The sequence below is a fragment of the Nelumbo nucifera genome, chromosome 4 (genome assembly GCF_055504915.1).
Source record: "Nelumbo nucifera cultivar China Antique chromosome 4, China Antique-T2T, whole genome shotgun sequence".
In the NCBI taxonomy this organism is placed as follows: Eukaryota; Viridiplantae; Streptophyta; class Magnoliopsida; order Proteales; family Nelumbonaceae; genus Nelumbo; species Nelumbo nucifera.
The window spans coordinates 6,795,112-6,820,103 of NC_142652.1; the positions used below are offsets into that span (position 1 = coordinate 6,795,112).

General features: G+C 39.0%; 2 protein-coding genes and 1 long non-coding RNA gene across 5 annotated transcripts in view; 1 reads left to right on the top strand and 2 right to left on the bottom strand.

The window, feature by feature from the left end:
* The first annotated feature begins 1,011 nt into the window (after positions 1-1,011).
* LOC104591622 (nucleoside diphosphate kinase 2, chloroplastic) lies at positions 1,012-4,848 on the top strand. The gene is made up of 7 exons (XM_010250534.3): positions 1,012-1,289; positions 1,428-1,484; positions 1,603-1,689; positions 2,030-2,110; positions 2,245-2,357; positions 2,477-2,526; positions 4,636-4,848. Exons 1-7 carry the CDS (start codon positions 1,059-1,061, stop codon positions 4,701-4,703), a joined length of 687 nt encoding a protein of 228 aa, XP_010248836.1. The 5' UTR covers positions 1,012-1,058; the 3' UTR covers positions 4,704-4,848.
* A 4,870-nt stretch (positions 4,849-9,718) lies between these two features.
* Positions 9,719-15,012, bottom strand: LOC104591621 (uncharacterized). The gene is made up of 2 exons (XR_734281.3): positions 11,329-15,012; positions 9,719-9,986 (listed from the first exon to the last, which is right to left on the bottom strand). It is a non-coding gene; the product is annotated as an uncharacterized LOC104591621 (long non-coding RNA).
* Positions 15,013-16,648: 1,636 nt separating this feature from the next.
* Positions 16,649-24,992, bottom strand: part of LOC104591620 (uncharacterized) — a 35,479-nt gene continuing 27,135 nt past the window's right edge. For 2 of the 3 annotated variants that reach the window (XR_016085563.1, XM_010250531.3), the window contains 2 exons: positions 17,169-17,313; positions 16,649-17,079 (listed from right to left, as the gene is read on the bottom strand). Coding sequence is in view for 1 of the 3 variants with exons in the window: in XM_010250531.3 (XP_010248833.1) it covers positions 17,015-17,079; positions 17,169-17,313 (210 nt within the window). In the remaining 2 variants the exon portion in view is untranslated. The remainder of the gene's footprint in view (positions 17,080-17,168; positions 17,314-24,992) is intronic. The other variant, XR_016085562.1, reaches the window with a different exon arrangement.

Below are 24,992 nucleotides of genomic sequence, written 5' to 3' on the forward strand. Positions count from 1 at the left end.
GTTCAACGGTTCAACCACACACAAACCGGCCGCAAAATGACAAAAGGTTAATGAATTCAAAGCCCTAATCACATTTTGCATTTCTCCTTATGCTTTTCCTCCCTCCACCAGACCCTACCCACACATCGGTGACCATACCACAGCGAGTGACCCGAACCAGCGGCCATCGGCAGCAACGGCAAGAGTTCCGGCGGTACGTTTCTGGGGCTTCTTGTGTCAACAGAAACCACCCACCTGGACAACCACCGGCAACCATACCACAGTGAGTGACCTGAACCAGCGGCAACCACCGGTGGGAATGGTGAGAGCTCCAGTTATACGTTTTTAGCCTCCTCTTCCTCTACTACTACTACTTCTTATTCTTATTATTACAAAGGGCTTCTTGTCTCAACAGAAACCTAATATTGTGGCCGGTTTGTATCCGGTTGAACCGCCAAATCCGTATTAATGGGCCTTTGATCGTTAACGTTATGATTGCTTCCCCTGGTCAACGTGTTCGGACGTGGTTCGTGGGTGCACTCTCCCAGTGCACACAGAACGCGGGCGGACTGGTCCAACCATTGAATGAATCTGGGCCAATAGAAGTATAGAACTACAGATCCCTTACCTTGAAGGTCAGCTGGGCTAAAGCTGTGGAGAAAAGTTTCTCTTTAAACCAACCAAGTACTAAAAGTATGAGATCCCTTCAATATTGACTGTTGAGAGGTACAATTGTTGATTCACGTGTGATTAGAGTAAATATCAAATTTACCCCTTTTAGCAGATAATATTTAGTTTAGTAAATCATGCAATGCATCCTCTTGCTTGGATGGAGCGTTGGGGAACTGGAATTAAGAATTCAGGACAGCTGGAGGTTACAATCGCTGTTCTGTTGCCTTCTTTGTCTGTCTGTGACTGTGAGCGTATCCATCGACTACAGTGAACAACCTTCCATTTTATCGTAGGGGTGTTTTGGTCAATCTCAAACAATTCAAGGAAGGGATATTTGGGTAATTCGACCATATAAATCCATTCGTTCTCTCATCTGAAGCTGAAGGGGAGACACTGACAGAAAGAGGATGGAAGCTCTAGCTGTGTTTGGAGCGATCCCCTGTGTTTCATCCTTTCACTCCCCAACCGAGAGGAATGGCAGCTCTTCCAACTTCCGGAAGCTTTTTCTACGCACCCACCACCTCGCTGCATTGCGCCCATCTTCACTCTTTTCGTCTTCTCCTCCTCTCTCCACTTCTAAAATGCGCACCAGGAGGAACAAAACCCACATCTTCCTTCCTCACTTGGTTGCTTCCATGGTCAGCTCTTTTTCTCCTCCTGGTCATCTCTTCCATCTTTGTTAGAAATGATTATGAATCCACTTAAAAAATGTCTTCCTTCATCTTTCTTCTCTTTGTGTAATTAACTCTTCTTCTTCTTTGTTTTACTGCGCTCAGGAAGAAGTTGAAGAGACATACATCATGATAAAGCCCGATGGCGTTCAACGAGGTCTGGTACGACTCAGTTACTCTCTCTCTCTCTCTCTCTCTCTCAATTATTTTAAGAGGTTAATGGAAAACAGGCTATTTCCCACCAAAAAGTTATGTTCAAATTATATGTTTGCTTTTCTAGGTGGGAGAGATCATTTCGAGGTTTGAAAGGAAGGGATTTAAACTCACAGGCTTGAAACTTTTCCAATGCCCCAAGGAACTCGCAGAGGTTTGTGCTTGAACCATACCTTTATTCACTTGTTTGTTGAAAAAAGAATCCCATTTGTATTTCCATGCCTCCAATGTGAGAAATAGTGAAATACGTCCTTTTGAAATTACTATTAGAGATTTAGATGTGAACGAAGGAAATCCATCTTGTCTTTCTTGTATCTGCTGTGGGAATTATGTTGATTTTGATTCCGTGCATACTTGGTAAGAAGCAGCATCAGCTGAACCCTTCTAATTGATGTGAACTTGATGGCTACCAGTGCATTGCAGCTTTTCGTCTGACCCTTTCTCTAATATACTTCTGTTATCCTATTTATGTTTCTTTTGTTTAATTGTTAAAGGAACATTACAAGGATCTTAAGACTAAGCCTTTCTTTCCTAAGCTGATCGAGTACATTACTTCAGGGCCAGTTGTCTGTATGGTATGATTTTCATTGGCTTTTTTCTTTAAATTGTTAACGATAATACTTAAAGTAGTTAAATTTCATAGCACTTAAGGTTTAGTTGACAGTCAGTTGTGTGTATTATTAATTGCCCCCACTTTCCTTTCATGAAGGCTTGGGAGGGTGTTGGTGTTGTTGCTTCTGCAAGAAAGCTTATAGGTGCAACAAATCCCCTTCAAGCTGAACCAGGCACTATCAGAGGGGATTTAGCAGTACAAACAGGAAGGTCAGTTTCCCAGAGTCTGGACTTTATGTCCAAGTAGTGTACTACATGCATTTATTTGTCTATATTGATTAGATTGTAGCAAGACAAGTTCTTCTGAGTCATGATGTACCTGTTTGCAGGAATGTCGTCCATGGAAGTGACAGCCCTGAAAATGGTAAACGTGAAATAGGTGAGGCCTTTTAATCTTCTCATAAACTCAAATTTTAATTAAATTATTACAGAAACATTTCTTACCTGTGGATGCTCTCATAAGTCTTGGCTTCCAATGTCCTCTTATTTGAGTTCCCTAGTTCAAACAAGGCCAGGTGGATTTTTGCAAGGAAAACTATGTGATAAACCTAAAATCTATATGCATTTAGGAATTTCCATCCTTTGTTCCATGTGTAATGACCACTGATGCATTTAGTCAAATCATTCAATCTGGACTGCTTTGATGGAGAATGGTCCAAAGTTGGACAAATAGACAATGTAAATGTTTCTGCTTAAAGCTAAATTTGAAAAATGTACATAATGCTAGTCTGACCATGCTCCACCAAGAGGAAGCTTGCCATTTACCTGTATTCTGAAATAACTGTAAATCTTGTTTGGAAAAGGAGACTTGTTGTTATATATTCGTAATTAACAAGTTGTCAATATTATTTATTTACTTACCTAAGTAGTCAATTGACTTGCCTTGGTGGTCTGCCCAGGTGCTTGCATTTTGTAACACTGCTTCCTACAGTCAATGTGTCTTAATGTGTTACTTGAATTTGAGCCATTGGTGGTGTAACTGGGCAAAGTTATGTCAATCTTCTTGGTGGCGTATAGACTTAAACATCAAACCAGTACATTCAGTTTTTATAGACTAAAGGAGCCATCAAAAGTAGTAATCAATTTCATTAGGTAATGAGAAGGAAAAGGCTGTAAAGGGAGAGATTTCCTTTACAGCCGGCTACAAGGAAGCATGCAGACGCCAAAGAAAAGCACAATACAAGAACAACATCAACCAACAAAGGTATCATCCCACAAAATAGAATCACATTTATCTGTGAAATGATTATACTTTAGTCCTCTAAACATCTTTCTGAATGAGGCCCACTTTAGAACAGTCCTCTCAACCTTGTCACAAAGCTTCTTGATAGGCAGGGAGACATCTTCAAAAATTTGGTTGTTTCTTTCCCTCCAGATGCACCGACCAATTGCAAAAGGGGCCATATTCCAGAGCGCTTTCCCCCTTCTACTAAAAGCTTGTATTCTCCTAGTAGAGAGCAGGGACTCCACATCAGGAGGGTTGACCCAAGACACCCCAAACAAATTCAAAGCATGAAAAAAAAAACCACAAAGCCTGTGAATAAGTGCAATTCACCAGGAAATGCAGGATATTCTCTTCATCTGTACCACACGAACAGCACCTATTGACGAGGAACCATCAATACTTACATTTTAATTTGAAAAGGAAAGAGACAAGACTAGTGAGATGATTAGGCATCTACTTAATTGGTTTGGATATAGATAGATCAATATAGCAGCCATTATCAATAAGAAATTTATATCTCATTGGTCAATTTCAGTGTATCAAGTTTTCTTAGATGATAAGTTGTTGATTAGATGGTTTGTCCACCAAAAAAAATAAAAGATTAAAAATATTAGATTGTTTGGATTATTCCAAACAGATTGAATTTTAGACAATTGCTATTTTCAAAGTGGCCTAGCATTTGCAATATCCAGATTAATAATCTTGTCTATAATATGTTTGGCATCTAAACCACTGCTGTAATATGCACAACTAGGGCAAATTCTACCTACCGTGCATAATGACAACACATGTTTGTCATCTGACCCACTGATTAAAATGAGTAAACAAGCACAATTATATAATGCAACAGGCTTTCAGGTCACTGATAAAAAATGAGTAAACATGCAAAATTAGGGCAGCTTTTACAATGTATCGTTAGTGCCATTATATAATACAGCAGGCATTCAGGTTACTGATGATTGCTAATTTGAGACTGCCCTAACATTCACAATTTCCGGATTAATGACCTTGTCTGCTGGATGGCATGTCTAAACCATTGTAGTATTCACTATTGGGGCAGCTTTTACAATTATATAATGTCTTGGATGGCATGTCTAAACCATTGGAAATAGTAGTAGTTTGGCAATACAAAATTCTGGTTTGTTTACTTTCTTTGTTGTTGGACATGGGATTATGCCTTTCTTTTTAAATGCTTGTTTACATTTTACCTTGGGTTCCAAAGTTGTATAAGAAAGCCTGGTTTGTGACCTTTATTTTCTGCAGATCTCTGGTTCAAAGAAGGAGAATTATGTCAATGGGTACATGTTCAAGCACCTTGGTTAAGGGAATAATTTTTCATGATGTACTCGTGGGTTTGGTTTACATGTCAGAATGTCAATCGATGATTTCAAGCAACGATCCGAGATGAAATTGCAATATGGAGGCATCATTTTTGTGACAAGAATAAAGCAATTATCGAGATAAGGGTGTATAAAATCCTTGCCCTCTGTTTTTTTGCTTTTTTGTAGTGACATTTACATGTGCCCAAATTCAAGAATCCATGTCCTTGAAGACCCCTCACACAATGAGGAATTGAGGACCTGAGGCTATGCTTGGTTTGATAGAAAATAAGAGAGAAGGAGAAGGCTGAGGAAAGTTCTGTTTCTCTCTTATATTCTATCAAACCAAACACAGCCTAAGCGAGATTGCCAAGCCTAGAACTGAACTCGCGAAGTATTAAGCTCGTTATTATATGCCCGTTTGGAGGGCTTTCGGGATGTGGCTTCTTGCGTTCTGAGATGAGGCCCCATCATATGGAATTTATGAAAGTTGTGTTTGGTGAAAATCCGAACGCAAGAAAAACGACTGTGAACTAAAGCTACACCAGGTAGTTTGTCCGGACCAAGGTGGTCAACAACCACGGCTCAATCAACATAACTCACCTCCAATGCTGAAGTCCTCTCAAACAGGCCCTATGTTTTTGTGCGTTTTCTGCATCTACATGGGGCAATAACGTGTTCTCCTCCCAAACGAAGCTTAATATTGATCTCGGGACCCGGGAGATTGCTGAGTTTGCGCTCGACTATCTCTTCTACTCTACAGAGTGGGATCTCCAACTACACTCTCGGCTTTCCTAGGTTTGGATGGCTTTGTATAATAGGAGTGATAGAGAGGAATTGTCGTCATTAGATATAGGGCATTGCATCCTCGTCGTCAAATTCATCTTACACTACATCTAGAACACAGCGAGTGAGACCAACTGGGAGTCTGGGACTGATATGTGGACTACTGAGGTGCACAATTGAGGTGTATGATGATGCATTTCTGTGGAGAACAAGAATTTGCATATGCATATATATAGGGGCTGATATTAATGGATACAAAAAAGTTTTTTATTTCAATCTTTGAATGAGCATTTCCATGTCAGGGAAGGGTATTAACTACAGAACATGAACACCATGTCTTACATCCCCACTATTTAAAATTTTGGTTACGCATGTAAGAGCATTGCATTGGTAATAAACCTCTGGACACTGTGGAGTAGAATTAACGTTCATCTTTTTGCTACATTAATTATGATTATTCTTATTATTATAGAAGGAAATCAATATCACTGAGATTTTATTTATTATGGACAATACACATGGTACAAATAGCAGAGATCATCATCCAAACACCTAAAACAAAACCAAGACAAACGCAATCAAATCCCAAAGAACAATCTCTTAAAATGGGCAGATGAAGAGAGGCTAGAACCTAGAGGGAAAGAAGAAAGCCAGGAGAGTCAATAGGGCTGACAGGACCAAAGGAGAGGAAAAGGCAGCAGCACCATTGCCTCTAGTAGGAGTAGTAATAGTAGTGCCTGGAGCTGGAGCTGGGGCAGGGGCATGATGATGATCATGTCCATTATGAGCAGCCACTTCTGAGATACCCATCAATACCAACATTGCCATGACCATGCACATGTAAGAAAAGAGGGAAGCAGTCCTCCCTATCGCCATTTCTGAGCCGAGAGAGAGAGAGAGAGAGGGGAGGCCAACTTCCTTACAAGATTCAAGTTTCTCTCAGACAGACTAGTAGTTATATAGGCAAGAGTGGGAGAGGTGGTTGTGTCTTGGGTAGTTAATTGTATTATGACAACTGGTCGGTACCCGAAACTTCCAGCTCCAGGTCACCCAGCTTACCACTTAATGTGTTGAGAAATGAATACAGAATATCATAACCATGTACCAGAGAAGAGCTGGTGGTCCGAAGTCTAAAGCTTCGGCCAGGATAGAGACGTGCGTCTTTTAAGAATTGGACCCCAACCTCATAACTGAAGATGAGTTTATGGATATGGTTTGTTTATTTCCATAAAATATGAATTTGCTCTTCTTGTTCACGCAAATTATCTGAAGCCTGACCAAGTCAATCCAATTGAATAACAACTCTCTGCATCTTTTTTTAATCATAATTGACTATAGAATAGTCTATTTATTTGGATGGGAATTACGTGTGTTTAAATAATTAAAGTCAATAGATCTTTAATAATAGATTGATTGTGGACGAAGATAATCGAATGGCCACCAGCCCATTAGACTAGAACTTCAATGGTCCTATAACACATACAATTGGTACAAAAGGAGAAAGAAAAACAATTTCAATGCCAATGAAACAAGTAATGTTGTTATTTTTTTAATTATTTGGTATTAGTTTGTTGTTTATTGAAAGCTTAGTACCAGATGCCAAGTCATTCCAACCTAACACAAGTTGGAACTGGATATTTTATTTGGTATTTTTCTGATTATGTTGGAATGATTCTCAATACTTATTGATCAAATTTTATGAATATTTTAAAATTTTCAAAATGTTCCACAACAAACAAAATTTCATTTTACAAAATTTTGGGTGATATCCATTTCAGATTTTCAAAATTTCAAAAATTAGAACTGGATTTCTTTTTTGACCAAAATAACCTATATTTAAGTTCTTGGAAACCTTGGGTTAAATTGCTCAAATGAATTGATAGGCCAATCATCCTCTTGGGATTGATCTTTTTGGGTTGAGTTTAAAGGCCATGTTTAGGTTTTTCAAATTATAATTCAAGAAGGTAAATGGTCCAAATCATAGTATTGGGCTAGGGTTTGCAGATGGAAATTTCCTTTTTGATTATTTTATAGTTTGTCAGTTGTCGGGTAGGAAGGATGGCACTTTCATTGAAAATACATATGAATTTGCTTTGCTTTAGATCATTGCTTTTGAAATTGCTTACCAATGCATACATCATTTATTCACTTCCCGATAAGTCTGGTGATCTCATCTGACAGCACAGTACAAGCCGGCTTCTCTCATGCGTTTTGTCCTTGAAGTTGGTATCTCCGGATCGGGTTCGGGTTGGGTGCAAATATGTTCGAGATGAACCTCATTATATTCATTGGTTATGGGTCTTGTCGGGTTTGGCCCAGGTATGGCACGGGGTGGTTCCAGACCGAGACCCACTAAATGATTTAAAGCTTTAAACTGAGAAAACTCTATTGACTATAGTCTATATGTTGATAAAAAAAATTGGTATACTTGAAGGAGTAGGAGATCAAAAAGTAGACTCCCTAACGACTCTTATAGGTTCATGGTTTATACAAAAATCAGGGTCATGGGTCATGACGCACATAATCAATCTCAAACAATCCATCTTTCTTCTCTCTTTTATGAGTAAAGAAGGTAGGAGAGACTGAAGAACGTAGGAGAAAAGGGCAAGACCTGATATCACGGACTACACTATTGTGTGTTGGAGGCTTAGAGAGCCCCAGCTCCACTGGATGTTCCAAGACGAGGAGATGACTGATGGGAATGCCAGGATGATCCTTGTGGCACCATTACAGCTATGTCAGACCTACTATATTTTAACACTTTGGTGCAGAAGCCCCAGTAAGCACTTTAACAGAGGCTAGTTCTAATTGTAGTGCAGAAGCCCCAGTAGGGGTGTCGATTGGACCAAATTTGGCCCAATCTGCTCTAATATGAGTCCATTACAGATGGACCAGGACCAGGTCTAATTAATCCAATCGAATGAATACTCTGGACTATTTTTGGACCAGTCCAATTCAATGTCTAGACCGTTCAATCTGTTCAAATTTGTTATAATTTAGATTGGTTCTAACAAAAACTTGGTCCATTGACTTGACACCTGTATCCATGACTGCATCCATCATTGTCCATGCTTCCTTTACTGAGATTGAATCGCTGTCTAATGAAATGCCCATCTTTTTTTATTCGAAGGTCGAGACTGATGATGTTGCCAAAGTGACTTGCTACCCATGCTGAAGGTTTCCCCATACGTGAAGTGCCTGTTGCCATTCAGTTTTATCAAAATTTTTCTCAAACTTTCTATTGCCGTTGTTCAACATAAAGCATGTCCAGAAGACTACAGAGTGCAAATTATTGGTGAACCATTTCCGCTTTAAAATGTTCATGTTTCAGCCAAATGTTGCCATCACAAAAATATTATAAACTTTTACTCGGATGAATAGCATTCTGTTTGAAAATTGAAAATTTTGATGCCGCTATTAGATGACGAGGAAACCCTCGAGCATTTTTTTTAAGTTGAATAAACGCATAGCTCTTTGCCTCTTTCTTTCCTGCTTTAATGATCTCATGTCATGTGTGATGGATGATATCTTTGAAGGAGATTTCTGGAGTCGGCTGTTACCTGTTACCGAGTGGATGCACATGCACATACCAAGAGGGTTGCAGAGTTCCCTCATAGGAGTTGGGGTAATGGTTGACAAATCTCCTTCAAGTATGATATTTGGCACTCCATGCATGTAGAAGACTATATTGCACGGTTTCCACAAAGGCCAAAGCTTCTTCATCTTCGATAGCAAAACAGAGATGAAGATGGTTTGCCGTGCTTGCAAGTTGCAACATGGAATCCAGTCTCGTTTATAATGACATTACAAAGGATTGGCACAACGTAAAATGTTACCTGTTTGACCTTGGAGAAATGGGTTGGATTGGAACAAAGAAGACTGAACATCATTAGATCAAAATGTATTTCAGCAAGATGATCCTCCCGAAAGAGAAAGTAGGATTTTGGAATACACTAGGTATCTGAGAAGGTATAAAACCTGCAGGGATATCAGTACTAGAGACAATTGCCACATACGAGTTTCAACCCATGGAAAGAGGGGAGGACCATTGGCTGGTGGAAAAAAAGGGCATATAACCCAGTTTTAAGGTTCTTTCGAACATGGGAGATGTGTCTTAGTTATTCACCATCCAAAGCAGCGTTTCCGTCCAGGAAGCAAAAGTTTAAAATTTAAATGTTGAGTTGAGCCAGCCCAATACCCAAATCAGGCCAGGCTTGGTAGTGATTGCAGGACAATCCATATTGATTCAATGGAAAAATTCATCTCTTAAACTAAGAAAATGTCATCCATAGAAGTTAGCAATCATGTATACATCATACACAACCTTACATTAGGAAACTGACAGAGAATTGAAGTCTTGTTCCTTTTGCTGTTTTGAACAATCAACAGATGGGCCATTACTATACCTTGAATCAGTTCTTTGTGAAGAGACATCTATATCCATTGAATTTGTTGAGGATGAAAGAAGAGCTCGTTGAGAACCAAGTCTAAGCTTCGTAAGTGTTGCTTCTGTAAAGACATTACACCATTAAATCCATAGGGTAATGTAACTTTTAACTGTAAATTTTAATATTCAACATTATAATCAATTCCATCAGCAAAATGATGTGAACTTTATAATAACAAGAATCCAAACTAATGAGCAAAGCAACATGTCAATAGCATTCGGAATCCAAGCAGGTATTACAACACATTGAATCCATGTAAATAAGCGAAATTACAGAACATTAAATCCAAGCAAGAAAGCATTGCAAAATGAATCCAAGAAAAAAGTTAACAAACAGCATACGAACATATATATATAATATGATGGCATGTATCATAGAGTACAAATAAAATACAACATAGTAAACAGTATGTGATAAGGTGCCTGTCTTACCCTTGTTTTCCCTTTCCGAAGAAGGCACTGAACATGTATCCAAGAAAACCATGATATAATGACACACCCTAGAAAATACCTTTCACCTAGGCAAAGGCTTGCTAAGGCACCCACCTAGACATCACCTTGATGTTAATAACCATGACCAAACATTACCAAATAAGATTTTAATGAACAAAGAAAACTCCGAATTAAGATTTACCACTGTTAAATTGTTAATTACTCAAATTTTCATGTTTAAAGAACTGATATTTAACCATCACCATTCTAGAGGATACAGGATTTAATTCTACCAAATTATCTAAAAAAAACATGGAAATGATTGAAGCGAATTCTAGTAGTAAAACTCTTAAATGTGATAAGTGAAGAGTGAAGAACATAGCGTCTGTTTTAGTCTTGTCCCGAAACATAATAAGACCCAAACATGTGCAACATTACAAAATCCCATCTCTGATGTCCAGTCTTTCAAATATTAGAGTACAAGTTCATTTATTAATAAGGAAACGGAATGGGTCCATTTTGGGTTTCCAATAAAGAAACTGAAATCCAATTCTAGTGAACGGCAAGAAATGATTGCATTTGATATGATAATGCCTGAGTTCATATGCTATAAAAAATAAAATGAAAATGATTTCTTTCACGAGGTATTCAAGTTTTGAATCAAGGGTTTAAACTCCAGACAATTTAACTTCTCTAGGGCAGCCACCTATCTGATCAGTTTGTTTGCTACGGAACAAGGAAAAACAGCACTCTTCTACAGCTCAGTGGCATGATAACGCAAAAATGAAAGAACCCAGTGAACAATTCCACACGTTTCAAGAATTTGCCCTAAATCAAATTGGCATTTTCTACTCGAAATTGGTGTGATTTGGGAAGAAGTAGAGCCCATCTCGCAAATAGAACCCAATCGACCGAAAGAAAGCATGTAGACGAAAGAAGAGAAAATGAGAGAAAAAAGAATGGGAAATTTACCGTAGATGGAGAGAGCGTCGTCCTTGATGATCTTTGGAGGAGGCCTCTCCAGACAATCCAGTGAGGAAGGTCTGACTCTCCCCAACATCTCCCTCTCGAGTGGAGAACAGTAGAAGAGAATTTTCTAGCTCTCGATGGTCGATATTGCTTTCCGCTCCAGAAAACAGTGCGCCTAAAAATCTTCGTCTCTCTCGATCCTGGCTCTTGGGTCAGATCTTGATTTTTGAAAGTATGGATCCGCGCGGGCGCGGGCGCGGCCAAGGCGAAAGTGGGTACAAATTAGGGCGGGAATGCAGAAACGCGAGGTCCATACAAAATTGAGGCGGGACCATTGAGTCTGCGTCTGCTACCCACAACGCTACCCATTATCCTACCCACTCGCCGCAATACACTACAGACATGAGATGTTCCCGATGTGCAGATGCAGTGTCTAGTGAGTACACGGTTGGGCAACGTCATCGTAAGTAGAAGATCCGAGCTTGGAGCATGAACCCAAAATGCGAATCCATGGATGGAAATGGAATAATGCTACAGACGTGTTCCGATCTCAACTTTATCCACGCATCACTACAGCCGCACATTGAGAACATCTGACGTATTTGAACGTTATCATTCATAGGGAAGATCAGAGATGTTCCCGATGTGCAGCTATTGTGTCCTGTCGGATAGGTATGGGTAGAATTCTTGTGGGTAGGAAATAACTTCTCCCAAATCCGATCATTTCTGAAGTAGAACATAATTCTCTCCTGCATCGTATATATGATATATGGTTGGGTTCAGTTTTTAGACTCTGCAAATAATGTTAGATTGGCTCTTCTGTTTTTTGTTTTTCCTTTTTATTTTTCTTGGTCAATTTCTGGCATTTCATGTGAGGATATGCAAAAAAATATTATCATCCTGTGTCTTTCTGAGTTTTGATGTATCAATGTTTTTCTTTTTGATTGTGCATTCCTTAATGCTTGAAGAACTCAACTCGAATTTGGGTTTTTTTTATATCAAGTTTGACATGAGTCTGGATTCGATGAAAATTCTCTGAGTCTTGAAGAACTCCTCTTCACGTTTGCAGTTGTTGTTACCACATTTTGACAGAGTTCTCTACTCTTTTGTTCGTTCTTTTCTCTCACTGGAGCCTTTGCAAAAACCTTATAAAACAAGCATTACGAGGTTAACGGACTAGTTGTAAATTACTAAATTTTGAGCTTAATGTGTTTGGTTGCAGTGCAAATTTATTTGCACTAGTACAAATGCATGGTGGTGCAAATGTAAAAAATGTAAATTCTTGTTTAATTTTGTTTTAGATTTTAAATTATTCTACTTCATGTCTTAATTTATTTCATTTGTACTGCAATCAAACAAAGTAAACTAAAATTTGAAACAAAAATATGTCATAATTTACACTCAAATCATTTTTACTGTCACGATTTTGCATCAATGCAAATTTATTTTCATTGCAACCAAACACAGCCTAATTGGGCTTCATCTCTTTATTTTTTTGTAAAAGGTGAATTCATTAATCACGAACAGGTGGAAACAAAAATTTCAAAAGAGAAATCGGACAAGATTAAGGTGTGGTAACTCAGAATGGGGCAATAAGATGAATGCAAGAATCAGAATTAGGACAGGAAAAGATTTGTCGCCGATAGGTTGCCACTTGCCAGAGAATGAGATTGAGAGAGTGACAGCAAGCTTTAAGCAAAGTTAAATATATCCCATCCTTTCCCTACCTTTTCTTTCAAACCGAACACAGGTCTAGTTGCACATTTTAATGAATTGTTTTCTACTTTTCTCTACGAAGATGGAAGGAAAATATGTTAATCTCTGAACAACTGCACCTGTAACAATTGAAGAAGTTTTCTCGGTTCAACTATCAACTATACCCAAATATAGGGAGAAACAGTAAAAGATAATCAGCTTTGCTGTAGCGATGAATATGTCTTGGCAAAGAACACCACACTAGACCTCCATAATAACCCACAACATTTGCTGAAATGATGTTTAAAAACATTCAAAGATTGTATGGCTTACACCCTATTACATATGTCAGAATTACCAATAATAAAATGCAGTCAATGTGAGCCATATAGGTGGTGTTTTGGAACTGTGGGTGTTTTTTCAATAAATGTTGCCATATATGTACCACTTCAGCATTTAGCCCATCATGTTGATCCATACCCATAGAGACTTGCAAAAGCTTACCTTGATTTATGTGCACGCCTATCATTTTAATGCTTCCCTTAACGGTTAGGTGTTTATTCACTGTTATACTAATGTGGTGTCTAATATCACTTAGTTGTCAATAAAAAGTTTCATTATTATTTTTCTTGTTTTTACAAATAAATCAAGTATAAACGTTTAGTGAATAAACAGAACCTTCATTTTAACACTTCCCTCAATGGCTATGCGTTTATTCATTATTATGCTGATATAATGCCTAATGACACCTAATTGTCAAATGTCAATAAATGGTTTCGTTATTACTTTTCTCAATTTTATAAACAAATCGAGTACAAATATTTAGTAAATAAACGGAAATTATACCAAACACATACATAGTTGTAGAAACAACCTTGTTCAGTGTTCAAAGTTCTCAAAAAACTGTAGGCGGGGCTTACTTGGTTGAGAGCCCGGGTCTACCATCCACAGTTACCACAAGACAGTCTCCGTACAAAGTGAACATCTCCTTAATGCACCTCTGTAGTGTCTTGTTGGCAACAGATCCACACTCCTTGGAGGTTGAAACGCAGTGTTTCATATACATGGGCCCACATGCCACTGTTACCCTTTGTGTACAGAACATTGGTGTATTAACTTGTGATTGGTTATGTAGCAAGTGATACACGGCGTTGCAATCAGAAGATCCGGGCTCAAGATGCATAGGCTTTTGGCTTTCCAAGGTGGGTCATACATAGATGACTCATAAGTTATGTTTGGTGAAAAATGTGAAGGGTTGTCCACTTCTACCTCTTTTGAATAGCCTATTCAAAGCAGCTGAACCAGCTCAGCCTTCCTAAGTGCCTATTTGGGAGAGCTTTTATGCAATAGCTTTTGACTTTGCAAGGTGAACCTACTTGAAAAGCCTATAAGTTATGTTTGGTGAGAACCCCAAAAAGCTCAAGTACAGGTTATTTTAGCCAAGAAATCAACTTTCCAGTGACACTAATTTTAATAGTTTCTTCCAAACATCAGCGAGTGCAGCTCAATCAAAGCTGAATCCCTCCCAAAGAGGCTCCAAATTGGACCCATAGGCTTTCCAAGTAAGCATAACCAAGTGCATGTTTGTATGCAAGGTTCAAAGTATCGGAAATGCCAAGTGTATCGGAAAGGCAATTTTAAGAGACGTATCGGGTTACACCTTGGATACACATGCATTTCGGAAAAAAACTAAGATACACATGAAAACACTATAAATACTTTAATAAATCATAAAAATACATCAACAACACTAAATATAAAACCTCAATGAGGCATATATACATTAAATTAATATATTTTAATGGTTTTACAAAGAAATATATTATATCTAATTATAATTTCATTAAAATCCTTTTCTTAACTATAATTTATAAATTATAATTCTTAAGTTTTAATGTTTTATGGGATGAGAAAAACCCAACTCTCCTATCCAACCATAAAACATGCATTGACGCAACTTCTATGTGAAAATATAATTAACAATTATTTATTATTTAAATAATTATTATTTTCAAAAATTATAAAAAATAAATACACATTTTATAATATATTCAAAAAATAGTTATTAAAGAAGAAATTTCAATTGCTTTGTGGATATGATAGATCACCCATAGAATTATAATATATTCAATCATTGTGATCAAATGATAAAATATAATTAATTAATTAATTAATTTTTAATTCTAAAAATATAAAAATAAAAAAATAATTATTAAAGAAGAAATTTCAATTGGTCTATGGATATGATAGATCATCCATAGAATTATAATATATTCAATTTTTGTAATCAAATGATAAAATATAATTAATTATTATTTATTTTTTAAATTCTAAAAATATAAAAAAATAAAAAAAAAAATCAATTGCTCTATGGATATGATAGATAAATCCATGGATCTAAAACATTTAATCTTTATAGGTAAAAAAAATTACATTTTCAAATTTTTTGTTAATTTATATTTCTCCAAATATCTTCATGAAATTTCCATAAATCTACTGACAACACAAAAAAAAAGTGATTTTGAATGTAAAAAATGTAGATCAACATAAATTTAAACATTCAAGAAAAAAAAATCACAAGATATTATAAAAGATTGAAAAAATTTACCTATTTTTGCCATATTTTTTCAAAATTTGAAAATTCTTTAAAAAATATTAACGATTCATACTTGTTTCTTGCAAACTTTTGCAAATCTAACACTGTAGAAATGAAGTTTAGAATTTTAGAGTCATTTGGAAGGCAAAAGAAGGCTTATTTCAGGGAAAAAGAGCTTGTTTTCCCCCTTTATTTTTTAGTTTTTAGTTGTATCTTTTTCATCGATACGCCCCAATATACTCCCAATACACTCCGATACACCACCGATACGGGTCCAATACGTATGAAAAAAGACGAAACGTCTGATTTCCATGCATATCCTATATCAATTTTTCAAAGATACGATACGATACGCCCCATATTGGACGTAACATCTCAAAATTTTAAACCTTGTTTGTATGTCAAACTCCACTCACAAAATCTCAGTAACCAATTATAAAGTAAGAAAAGCTGCTTCCTTCTTGACAACATTATAAATACATGCACGTGCACAAGAAAAGTAATAAGATATATGATATATGGTATTTTTATTTAACTTTCACTTGCATGAAATTAAGACAAGTATCAAGAGTACGTAACATGCACATATGGAATGCAAATATTAATTATATATATATGCTATTTGGATATATGAGTACGTGATATGCACAATATGGAATGCAAGTATTAATCATATATGGTATGGTATTTGGATTTAACTTTTATGATATCACATGGGTCAGTGTTTAAATTTCATTTTTGTAGGAGTTTCAAATTGATGCTTTCTTATCAAATACTGAAAATAACCCCCCATCCCCACACGCAAAAGGGAAAATAAAAAGCTTACTCAGTTAATGATTGAAAGTTTAAAACAACTGTTGGTCCAGCATTTCCTTGCCCTTTTTACCTCAATAGCGTAAACCTTGGCTCCGTAAGTGTCTAGTAATGTGCTTCCTTTTGTTACTGAACTTTTTATTTCCCCTTTGTTTTATTCTGCTGTTAGATATTCCAGACAAGGAGGGAAATAAGTCAAATAACCACAATTCTACCAAATTCAAAAGGGAAATCTGGAATTACCTCATTGAATAGATGATTGGAGACAATGAACCGTGACATTTTTGTTTTTTCTTTCGCAGTTATGCATCTGGGCCACAGGAAAATAAAATTTGTACCCACTAAAAATGAAAGATATCAAGTGAATGAATTATCTAATCTGTCTTGCTGATCTACTGTGGCATTGGGGAGATGAATGCGTAGATTGCTACAACAGAAAGAATAATGGAACCCAGAAGCTCAACCAATATTTCCTTGTTCTTTCTATTCTTCTTTTTCTTTTTCTTTTGGAGGGGAGGAAGAACAGGAACCTGGCAAGATAACTCTTTCACATCAGTTACTATTTACCCATCACCACTGAAACATTCAGACTCTCCAAAACATTCTTCTAAAGAAGCTGCGCTTCTGTAATTTTGTCTTCAGGTCTTTATCTGAAATATTACCACAAGGAGCGTCAAACATGGTAGCTACATGTCTGTAGTTTGGGAGGGATGAAATATTTTAGCAAGGAGATGTGAACCTTTTAGTCTCCCAGAGAGATACAAAGCTTCTTCAGCAATAGGTCTCCACTGCTCTGCACATGAATAGTTGATGCCCAGGCCAACACCAAGTCCTCTCAACAAATGTACAGTTCGAAGAATAGAGAACAACTCTTCTGGGAAGTTCTACCATTGTTTCAGAACAAAATCAACATATTAATACAGTTGAATGCATGTTTATTTTCGTAGACATACAAGCCATAACTGAAGCCAAATAACCAGCTCAACAGAATAAATTCGGTTTTGTCTTGCATTGGGAAACTAAACAAAATAACATAGAATAAAATGCTTGCAATTTAGAAAAGTAGTTTCATATAAATTTCCCCCTTCCAACCATTTTCATCTTTTGGGGCCAAACCATCTTTGATTGCTACCATATTTGGATGCATTCATGGATCCTAAAAACCCTCCACCTCTCCATATATCATCATAAAATTCCATCTAGAACCCTAGATTCCGTAACTTTTTAGTTTTCTTCACACCTCAAAATTTTTGTCCTTTTGTGCAAGACATTCTGAAGCCTCTACAATTATCCATTCTAACCCTACCCATGTGTAGGTACATAGTGCTCATCCAGTCCCTCAAAGCACAGAAAATACTAGATTGATGCCACGTGGACGCCTACGATCAGCCTGCAGTTCATTTTTCTTCTGCAATTAACCTATAGTACACCGCAGGTATGCGATGGACCCGCGGTTCACCACACGCTTCTGATGAACCTGCGCTTAACACAAGTCCAAAACAGACTCAAGTTGAACCTCCAATGAGGTTTTACATGCATTTGGCCTCGTGATGAACCCCGGATCGCTATGGGATCCTGGTTCGTTAAGAACCGGGCTCGGATATTAGCTGCACGTGTAATTTCTAAGTGACGAATGTGACAAGGCACCACGTAGGTCTAATAAGACATTGTCTGCCAAGCAGTGACGTCACTGGCGCCATGTCGATTAAGTAAGGCGCAAAAGGTGTAATCTGAAGTGCTATACTCGAAGTAGCAAGGAAGAAAAGAGAATGACAGAAAAGAAGAGAATGTCGAACTGTACTAGCCAGTCGACCAGTTCTTTATTTATAGATGAATATAGTACAAGGTACAAGAAATTACTGGGATGCCCCTGATTAGTGATGGGACACCCAGATGACTTAAACATTAAACAGGATTAGGCCCATTAACACAAGCCCAGTTACAAGATAAGTTAAACATAAGAATGAGCTAATAAGAACTCTTATCAGCCGAACATAACTCTAATATTCTAACACTCCCCCTCAAGCTAAGCATAGATATCAATCATGTTTAGCTTGCCAAGTATATCCCTGAACTTCGTTGATGCCAGCCCTTTAGTTAATACATCTGCAATCTGCATCTCTGATGGAGTATAAGGCACACAGAGTTCTCCTGAAATAATTCTCTCTCTGACAAAGTGTCGATCAATTTCAATATGTTTTGTCCTGTCATGCTGCACAGGATTGTTGGCAATGTTGATAGCAGCTTTATTATCACAATACAGCTTGAGAGGACCCTCTGTCTTGATACCAAGCTCATTAAGGAGAGTCCTGAGCCATAAGAGTTCAGCAACCCCGTGTGCCATAGCTCGGTATTCTGCTTCTGCACTTGATCTAGCCACAACATTCTGCTTCTTACTACGCCATGTGACTAGGTTTCCTCCCAAGAATGTACAGTAACCTGAGGTTGATTTTCTGTCTCCAACAGACCCAGCCCAATCAGCATCAGTGTAGGCTTCAATTTCAAGTCTGCTGTTTTTTCTAAATAAAATTCCTTTCCCTGGGCAAGTCTTCAAGTATCTGAGGATTCTTTCCACTGCTCTCATATGAGGGGTCTTTGGTGAGTGCATGAATTGACTGACAACATGCACTGCATAGGCAATGTCTGGCCGAGTAAGGGACAAGTATATCAGTTTTCCTACCAACTTTTGGTACCTTTCCTTATCACAGTATTCCTCACCCATTGATTCTTGTAATCCATGGCTTGGTTCTATTGGAGTGTCTGCTGGCCTGCACCCCATCATGCCTGTTTCCTCTAGGAGATCTAGCACATACTTTCTTTGACATATGTAGATTCCTTCTCTTGATCTAGCAACTTCAATTCCAAGAAAGTATCTCAGATTTCCCAGGTCTTTGATCTCAAATTCTGAAGCTAAGAACTCCTTCAGCCTCTTCATCTCTCTCACATCATTTCCAGTAATCACCATATCATCCACATACACAATGAGTGTTGTAAGTTTGTCATCCTGTCTCCTTGTAAACAATGTATGATCTGCACTGCTCTGAGTGTACCCTACTTTCTTCATGGCCAAACAAAGTCTCTCAAACCATGCCCGGGGAGATTGCTTCAAACCATATAATGCTTTCCTTAGTTTACATACCTTCTTTCCAACATCATATCCAGGTGGGGGTTCCATGAATACCTCTTCATGAAGATCACCATTTAGGAAGGCATTCTTCACATCCAGCTGATGAAGTTCCCAAGAGAATTTTGCTGCTAGTGACAGTAGAACCCTGATTGTGTTGAGCTTTGCTACTGGGGCAAAGGTTTCCTTGTAGTCAATTCCTTCCTTTTGTGTAAACCCCTTTGCCACGAGTCTGGCCTTGTACCTCTCAACTGACCCATCTTCCCTGTGCTTTACTGTGAATACCCACTTGCACCCAACAGTGCCTTTCCCTTCTGGCAGGTCCACCAATTCCCATGTCCTTGCTTTCATTAGGGCTTTCATCTCCTCATTCATGGCTTCTTTCCACCTTGGATCAGATGCCGCCTCTGAATACCTGGAAGGGACACATACAGAGGAAAGGGCAGACACAAAGGAATGATAGGCAAGGGATAAGTGTGAGTAAAAAACATAATCGGCTATGGGATGCCGAGTGGTACAAGAACGAACAGGCTTACGGAGAGCAATAGGAAGATCCAAATCTGAATTGAGTGAATCAGAATTACCTTGGATTGCAGAGACAGATTGATCTGAGTTCAACTGGTTGCAATCATGAGGTTGAGGGGCCTTCTTCCTTCTACTGTATGTAAGTATCTCTTTCTCTTGTTTACTGGAACCTTCAGAAGTATCAGCCGAATCTGGAGAAGCAACTGGCACAGTGGAAGTCTCACTAGGTTGACCCGGAATGCTATAGCTAGTAGTAGTGGAAGGTGCTGAAATGGGAACAAAAAAGAAGGGAGAATGAGAATCCTCTTCCAACCCACTACTCTCCCCCTAAAGAGGATTCTGAGAAGACCCGAAATAGGGTTGAAACTCAAAAAAGACTACATCCCTGGTGACATATTTTTTCTTGGAGACAGGATCATAACACTTATACCCCTTCTGCGTAGGAGAGTACCCCAAAAATATTCCCTTTGTAGCCTTAGGATCCAGCTTGGTCTTCTTTGGATCTTTCACATGTATGAAGCATGTACAACCAAAAACCCGCGGGGGAAGAGAAAATTCTGGAAGAGTGGGACACAAAACAGAGAAAGGGGTCTTCATACCCAGTACCTTAGATGGCATCCGATTTACCAGGTATGATGCAGTGAGAACAGCTTGAGACCAATATTGCTTGGGCACATTGTGCTGGAAAAGAAGGGCTCGAGCTGTCTCCAATAGATGTCTGTTCTTGCGCTCAACGACCCCATTTTGCTGAGGGGTGTAAGCACACGATGATTGATGTAACATGCCTGCATCTTCCATGAATGAGTTCAGGCATCTTTCAAAGTATTCAGCTGCATTGTCTGAACGGAATTGCTTGATCTTTTTATCAAATTGTGTTTCAACCATCTTGCAAAACATCATAGTTATCCGGGGAACTTCTTCACGTCCTTTCAACAGATAAATCCAAGTGCACCGAGAATAATGGTCAATAAAACTGATGAAGTAACGGAAGCCATCAATGGAAACAATGGGTGAAGGACCCCAAACATCAGAATGAACCAAGTCAAAAGGGGCTTGAATTTCATTACTAGAAATTGGATACATTGATCTACATTGTTTTGACATTTGACACACATCACAAATTAAACTCTGACTCGAAATGCCCTTACATAATTCGGGAAACAACATTGTTAAGGAAGAAAAGGACAAATGACCTAGCCTAGCATGCCACAAGTGCAGCCTAGCTATTGACTCCACACTCTCCGGACTAGTAGTAGAAGCTTGCATGGCTGAGCTGACATCTTCATCAAAGTAGTAGAGGCCCCCATACTCATGACCACTCCCAATCGTTCTCCTCGTCAATCTGTCCTGGAAGACACAATGAGAAGGAAAGAAAGTTATACTGCAGTTCAAGTTTTTTGTAAGCTTTGAAACAGACAACAGATTTGAGGTAAGACTAGGAACATGTAGGACTGATTTAAGAGAGAGATCCTTGCTTAGGTCAACCACCCCCTTTCCAGAGATGGTGGAGAGGGACCCATCAGCTACTCTCATCTTATCCTGGCCAGACAACAAATGATATGTGGAGAATAAGGAGGACATATGTGTCATATGGTCAGTGGCTCCGGAATCAATCACCCAAGAGGTAGAATTAATGGAACTAGATGCACTAAATGCAGAGGCTGTACCTGATTTGGCAAGAGAGGTGGAAGCTAAAGAATTGTTCTTCAGACGGGCTAATGCCCGACTGAGAACCTCTACCTCACTAGCTGTGAAGCCCAAAGTACTTGGTCCAGAGGAGTCGGCAGCCTGCCTTGCGGTGGAAGATGACACTGTCTGAATACTCTGTGAGTTGTCACTACTGTTGTTGGTGGCAAGATTCCCACTTGCTGTGTGGCCCTTCTGTTGCCTTTTGTCCTTTCTCAGAGCAGCTGGCTTCAGATGAGGGTACAGGACCCAACATTTCTCCTTTGTGTGTTTCTCACCACCACAATGTGTACACTTGAGGGACTTCTTGTCTGAAAATCTATTCCCCTTAGTGGAGACTAAGGCTGAATGTTCTCCAGGTTGTTCTGTTGACTGTGTCTGGGAGTCAATTTGCATCTCTTTTCTCCTTACTTCTTCATTCCTCACCAGGTAGTAGACATGGTGAAGCTCAGGTAATTCATCTCTCCCTAGAATCTGTGACCTTATACCTTCATATACAGGGTCAAGACCCGCCAGAAACTTGAAGGCTCTGCCCTCCTCAATCTGCTTATCATGCCTCCCCTTATCATTAGCATTTTCCCAATCCAAAATCAAATGGTGGTCAAGCTTTTCCCAGAGGCCTTCCAGTGTTGCAAAGTAGGTTGCCACGGACATGTCTCCTTGCCTTAGGGCTGCAATGTCTTGGTTCAGCCTGTAAATTCTAGCATTGTTCTTTTTCTGGCCATATGTCTTAGATACTTTCTCCCAAATTTTAGCAGCTGTGGGGAAGTGATGAACAGTTCTAGCCACCCTAGGAGTCATAGAGGCCAGCAACCAAGACATGACTGTGGCATTTTCCTTACGCCACACGGTGTATTCAGGACTGCCAATTTCTGGTTGTTTCTTGTCTCCATCCAAATAGCCTGTGAGGTCACGAGAGGTAATGAACAGCATTGCTGAGACAGACCACTCTCTGAAGTTATACTCATCTAGCAGCACACTTGTAATCTGCAAGCTGTGCAGATTAGGGTTTTCCAGGTTTGAGGACCTTGTAACAAGTCTGTTATCTCTAGAGGAAACTTCACCGGATAGTGAGGACATCTTGACTTCAGTCCAAGAGTTGTTCACAGTGCTGTAGGTGATTCTGTTTAGGACTGGCCGAAGTGGTCACAGTGTTCACCGTGCTGGTAGAAGTGTTCACAGTTCGGGTACTGTGCAGTGCTGTTTAGGACTGGCCGAAGTAGCAAGTACAGGGCTGTAACTGAACCAGTTCACAGTGCTAGTAACTGAAGTTACTTCAGTTAGGGCTTGTTGTGCAACTTGAAGTAACTGTGCAGTGCAGTAACTGAAGTTCACAAAGTAGGACTGATAACCGACCTGAAGAGAATCTGTAACTGAAGTTACCACAGTTCTACCCAAGTCTTGCTGGGGCACGAAGCTGCAACTGTAGAGAAGGCTAAGTCTTTACCACTTGTTCTGCGCAAGTCTTGCTGGAGCACGAAGCTGCAACTGTAGAGGAAGCTCTCCCTCTTTCGGCTAGTGCTAGGACTGCTGAAAACAGTCCTCAACTAGGTCTGTCCTATACAGACCTCTCTTAGTAGCCCAATATCTACTATTTGCTGGAGATAATCTAGTAGGACATCTACTTCTGGGTCTTACTTCTCTTGAGTCCTACAACCAAGAGAAACCCTAGGTTCGAACTTGCTTTACTCTCTTACACTCCTAGGTCTTCACTGCAGCAACCCAGAAAAGGAAAAGAGAAGATGAAAAGACAGCAAGAGAAGAGAGTGCGCCTGCTGAAACCAGGAAGGAGCTAATGCTCTGATACCATGTAATCTGAAGTGCTATACTCGAAGTAGCAAGGAAGAAAAGAGAATGACAGAAAAGAAGAGAATGTCGAACTGTACTAGCCAGTCGACCAGTTCTTTATTTATAGATGAATATAGTACAAGGTACAAGAAATTACTGGGATGCCCCTGATTAGTGATGGGACACCCAGATGACTTAAACATTAAACAGGATTAGGCCCATTAACACAAGCCCAGTTACAAGATAAGTTAAACATAAGAATGGGCTAATAAGAACTCTTATCAGCCGAACATAACTCTAATATTCTAACAAAAGGTAGTAGCACACATGGGTATTAGGATCTTTGGGTGAAAGGAAAGCCAATCCTTGAAGAGATCCCATAGGAACAAGTGGCGAAACCCTAGCAATGCTCCTTAATGACTGACAACGAATCTAATATTCCCTTTCCTAGTAGAAAACAAACACTTTTGGTTCCTTCCTTTCACCATCTTGGGATGAATCTACAATTCTTGCTATTGAGCTCCAAGACTTTTGCTAAACTAAATCCTTTCCAGATTTTTCTGGTGGCCTAGCTCTCAAGATCGGTAGGGGAGATAGGTTGAAGTTTTGGAAGGACTCCTGGTGCTTAGACATCCCTCTTGCTGAAGCCTTTCCTCTGCTCTTTAATGTGCCCTCAGTCTTGAGGCTTCAGTTGCTGATTCTTATGATGTGATTGGGGACTCAATCTCCTGGTCCCCCCCCCCCTCCCTTGGAAGAAACCTTTTTGATTGGGAAATGGACCGGCTGTTGGACCTTCTGCAACTGTTACAGAGGCAACCTATCTCAGTTAATCTGAAGGATGAATGGAAGTGAAGATGGTGTTTTTACTGTTAAGTCCTTGGCCTCAAATCTGAATAGAATAAATATATTTGATTTCCCAAGTAAGCAGGTGCAGAATTCTGTCGGCCCATCTAAGCATAATTTTCTGGTTTGGGTGATGGCACTAAACAAGTGCTTGTTGAGAGTTAACTTGGTTAGGAGAGGGGTTCAGATTTCAGATCTTAACTGTGGCCTATGTGGGCTCTTTCCAGAGACAGTTGATCATCTTGGCATCCATTGTTCGATCTCTGCAAGAGTTTGGGAGCATTTTCTCAAGGCGGCTGGGGTTTGCTGGGTTATGCCTGGTTCTGTCAAGGGCATTTTATTCTGCTGGAAGTTACCCGGTCTGAAGAAAAAGGGTAATCTGATCCAGATAACTATTCCTGTGGCTGTTTTAGTGACGGACTGAAAGAAACAACAGGATTTTCTGCAACAAAGTGAGAAATCCGGAGGACTTAATTCAGGCAGCAGTGTCTAAACTTGCTTCTTGGATGTCTGTTTCCCCTGAGTTTAAATCTCAGAATCTGTTTCAACTGCTTTGTACTCGGTCTATTTTTTTTTTTTTATCAATAACATCAATTT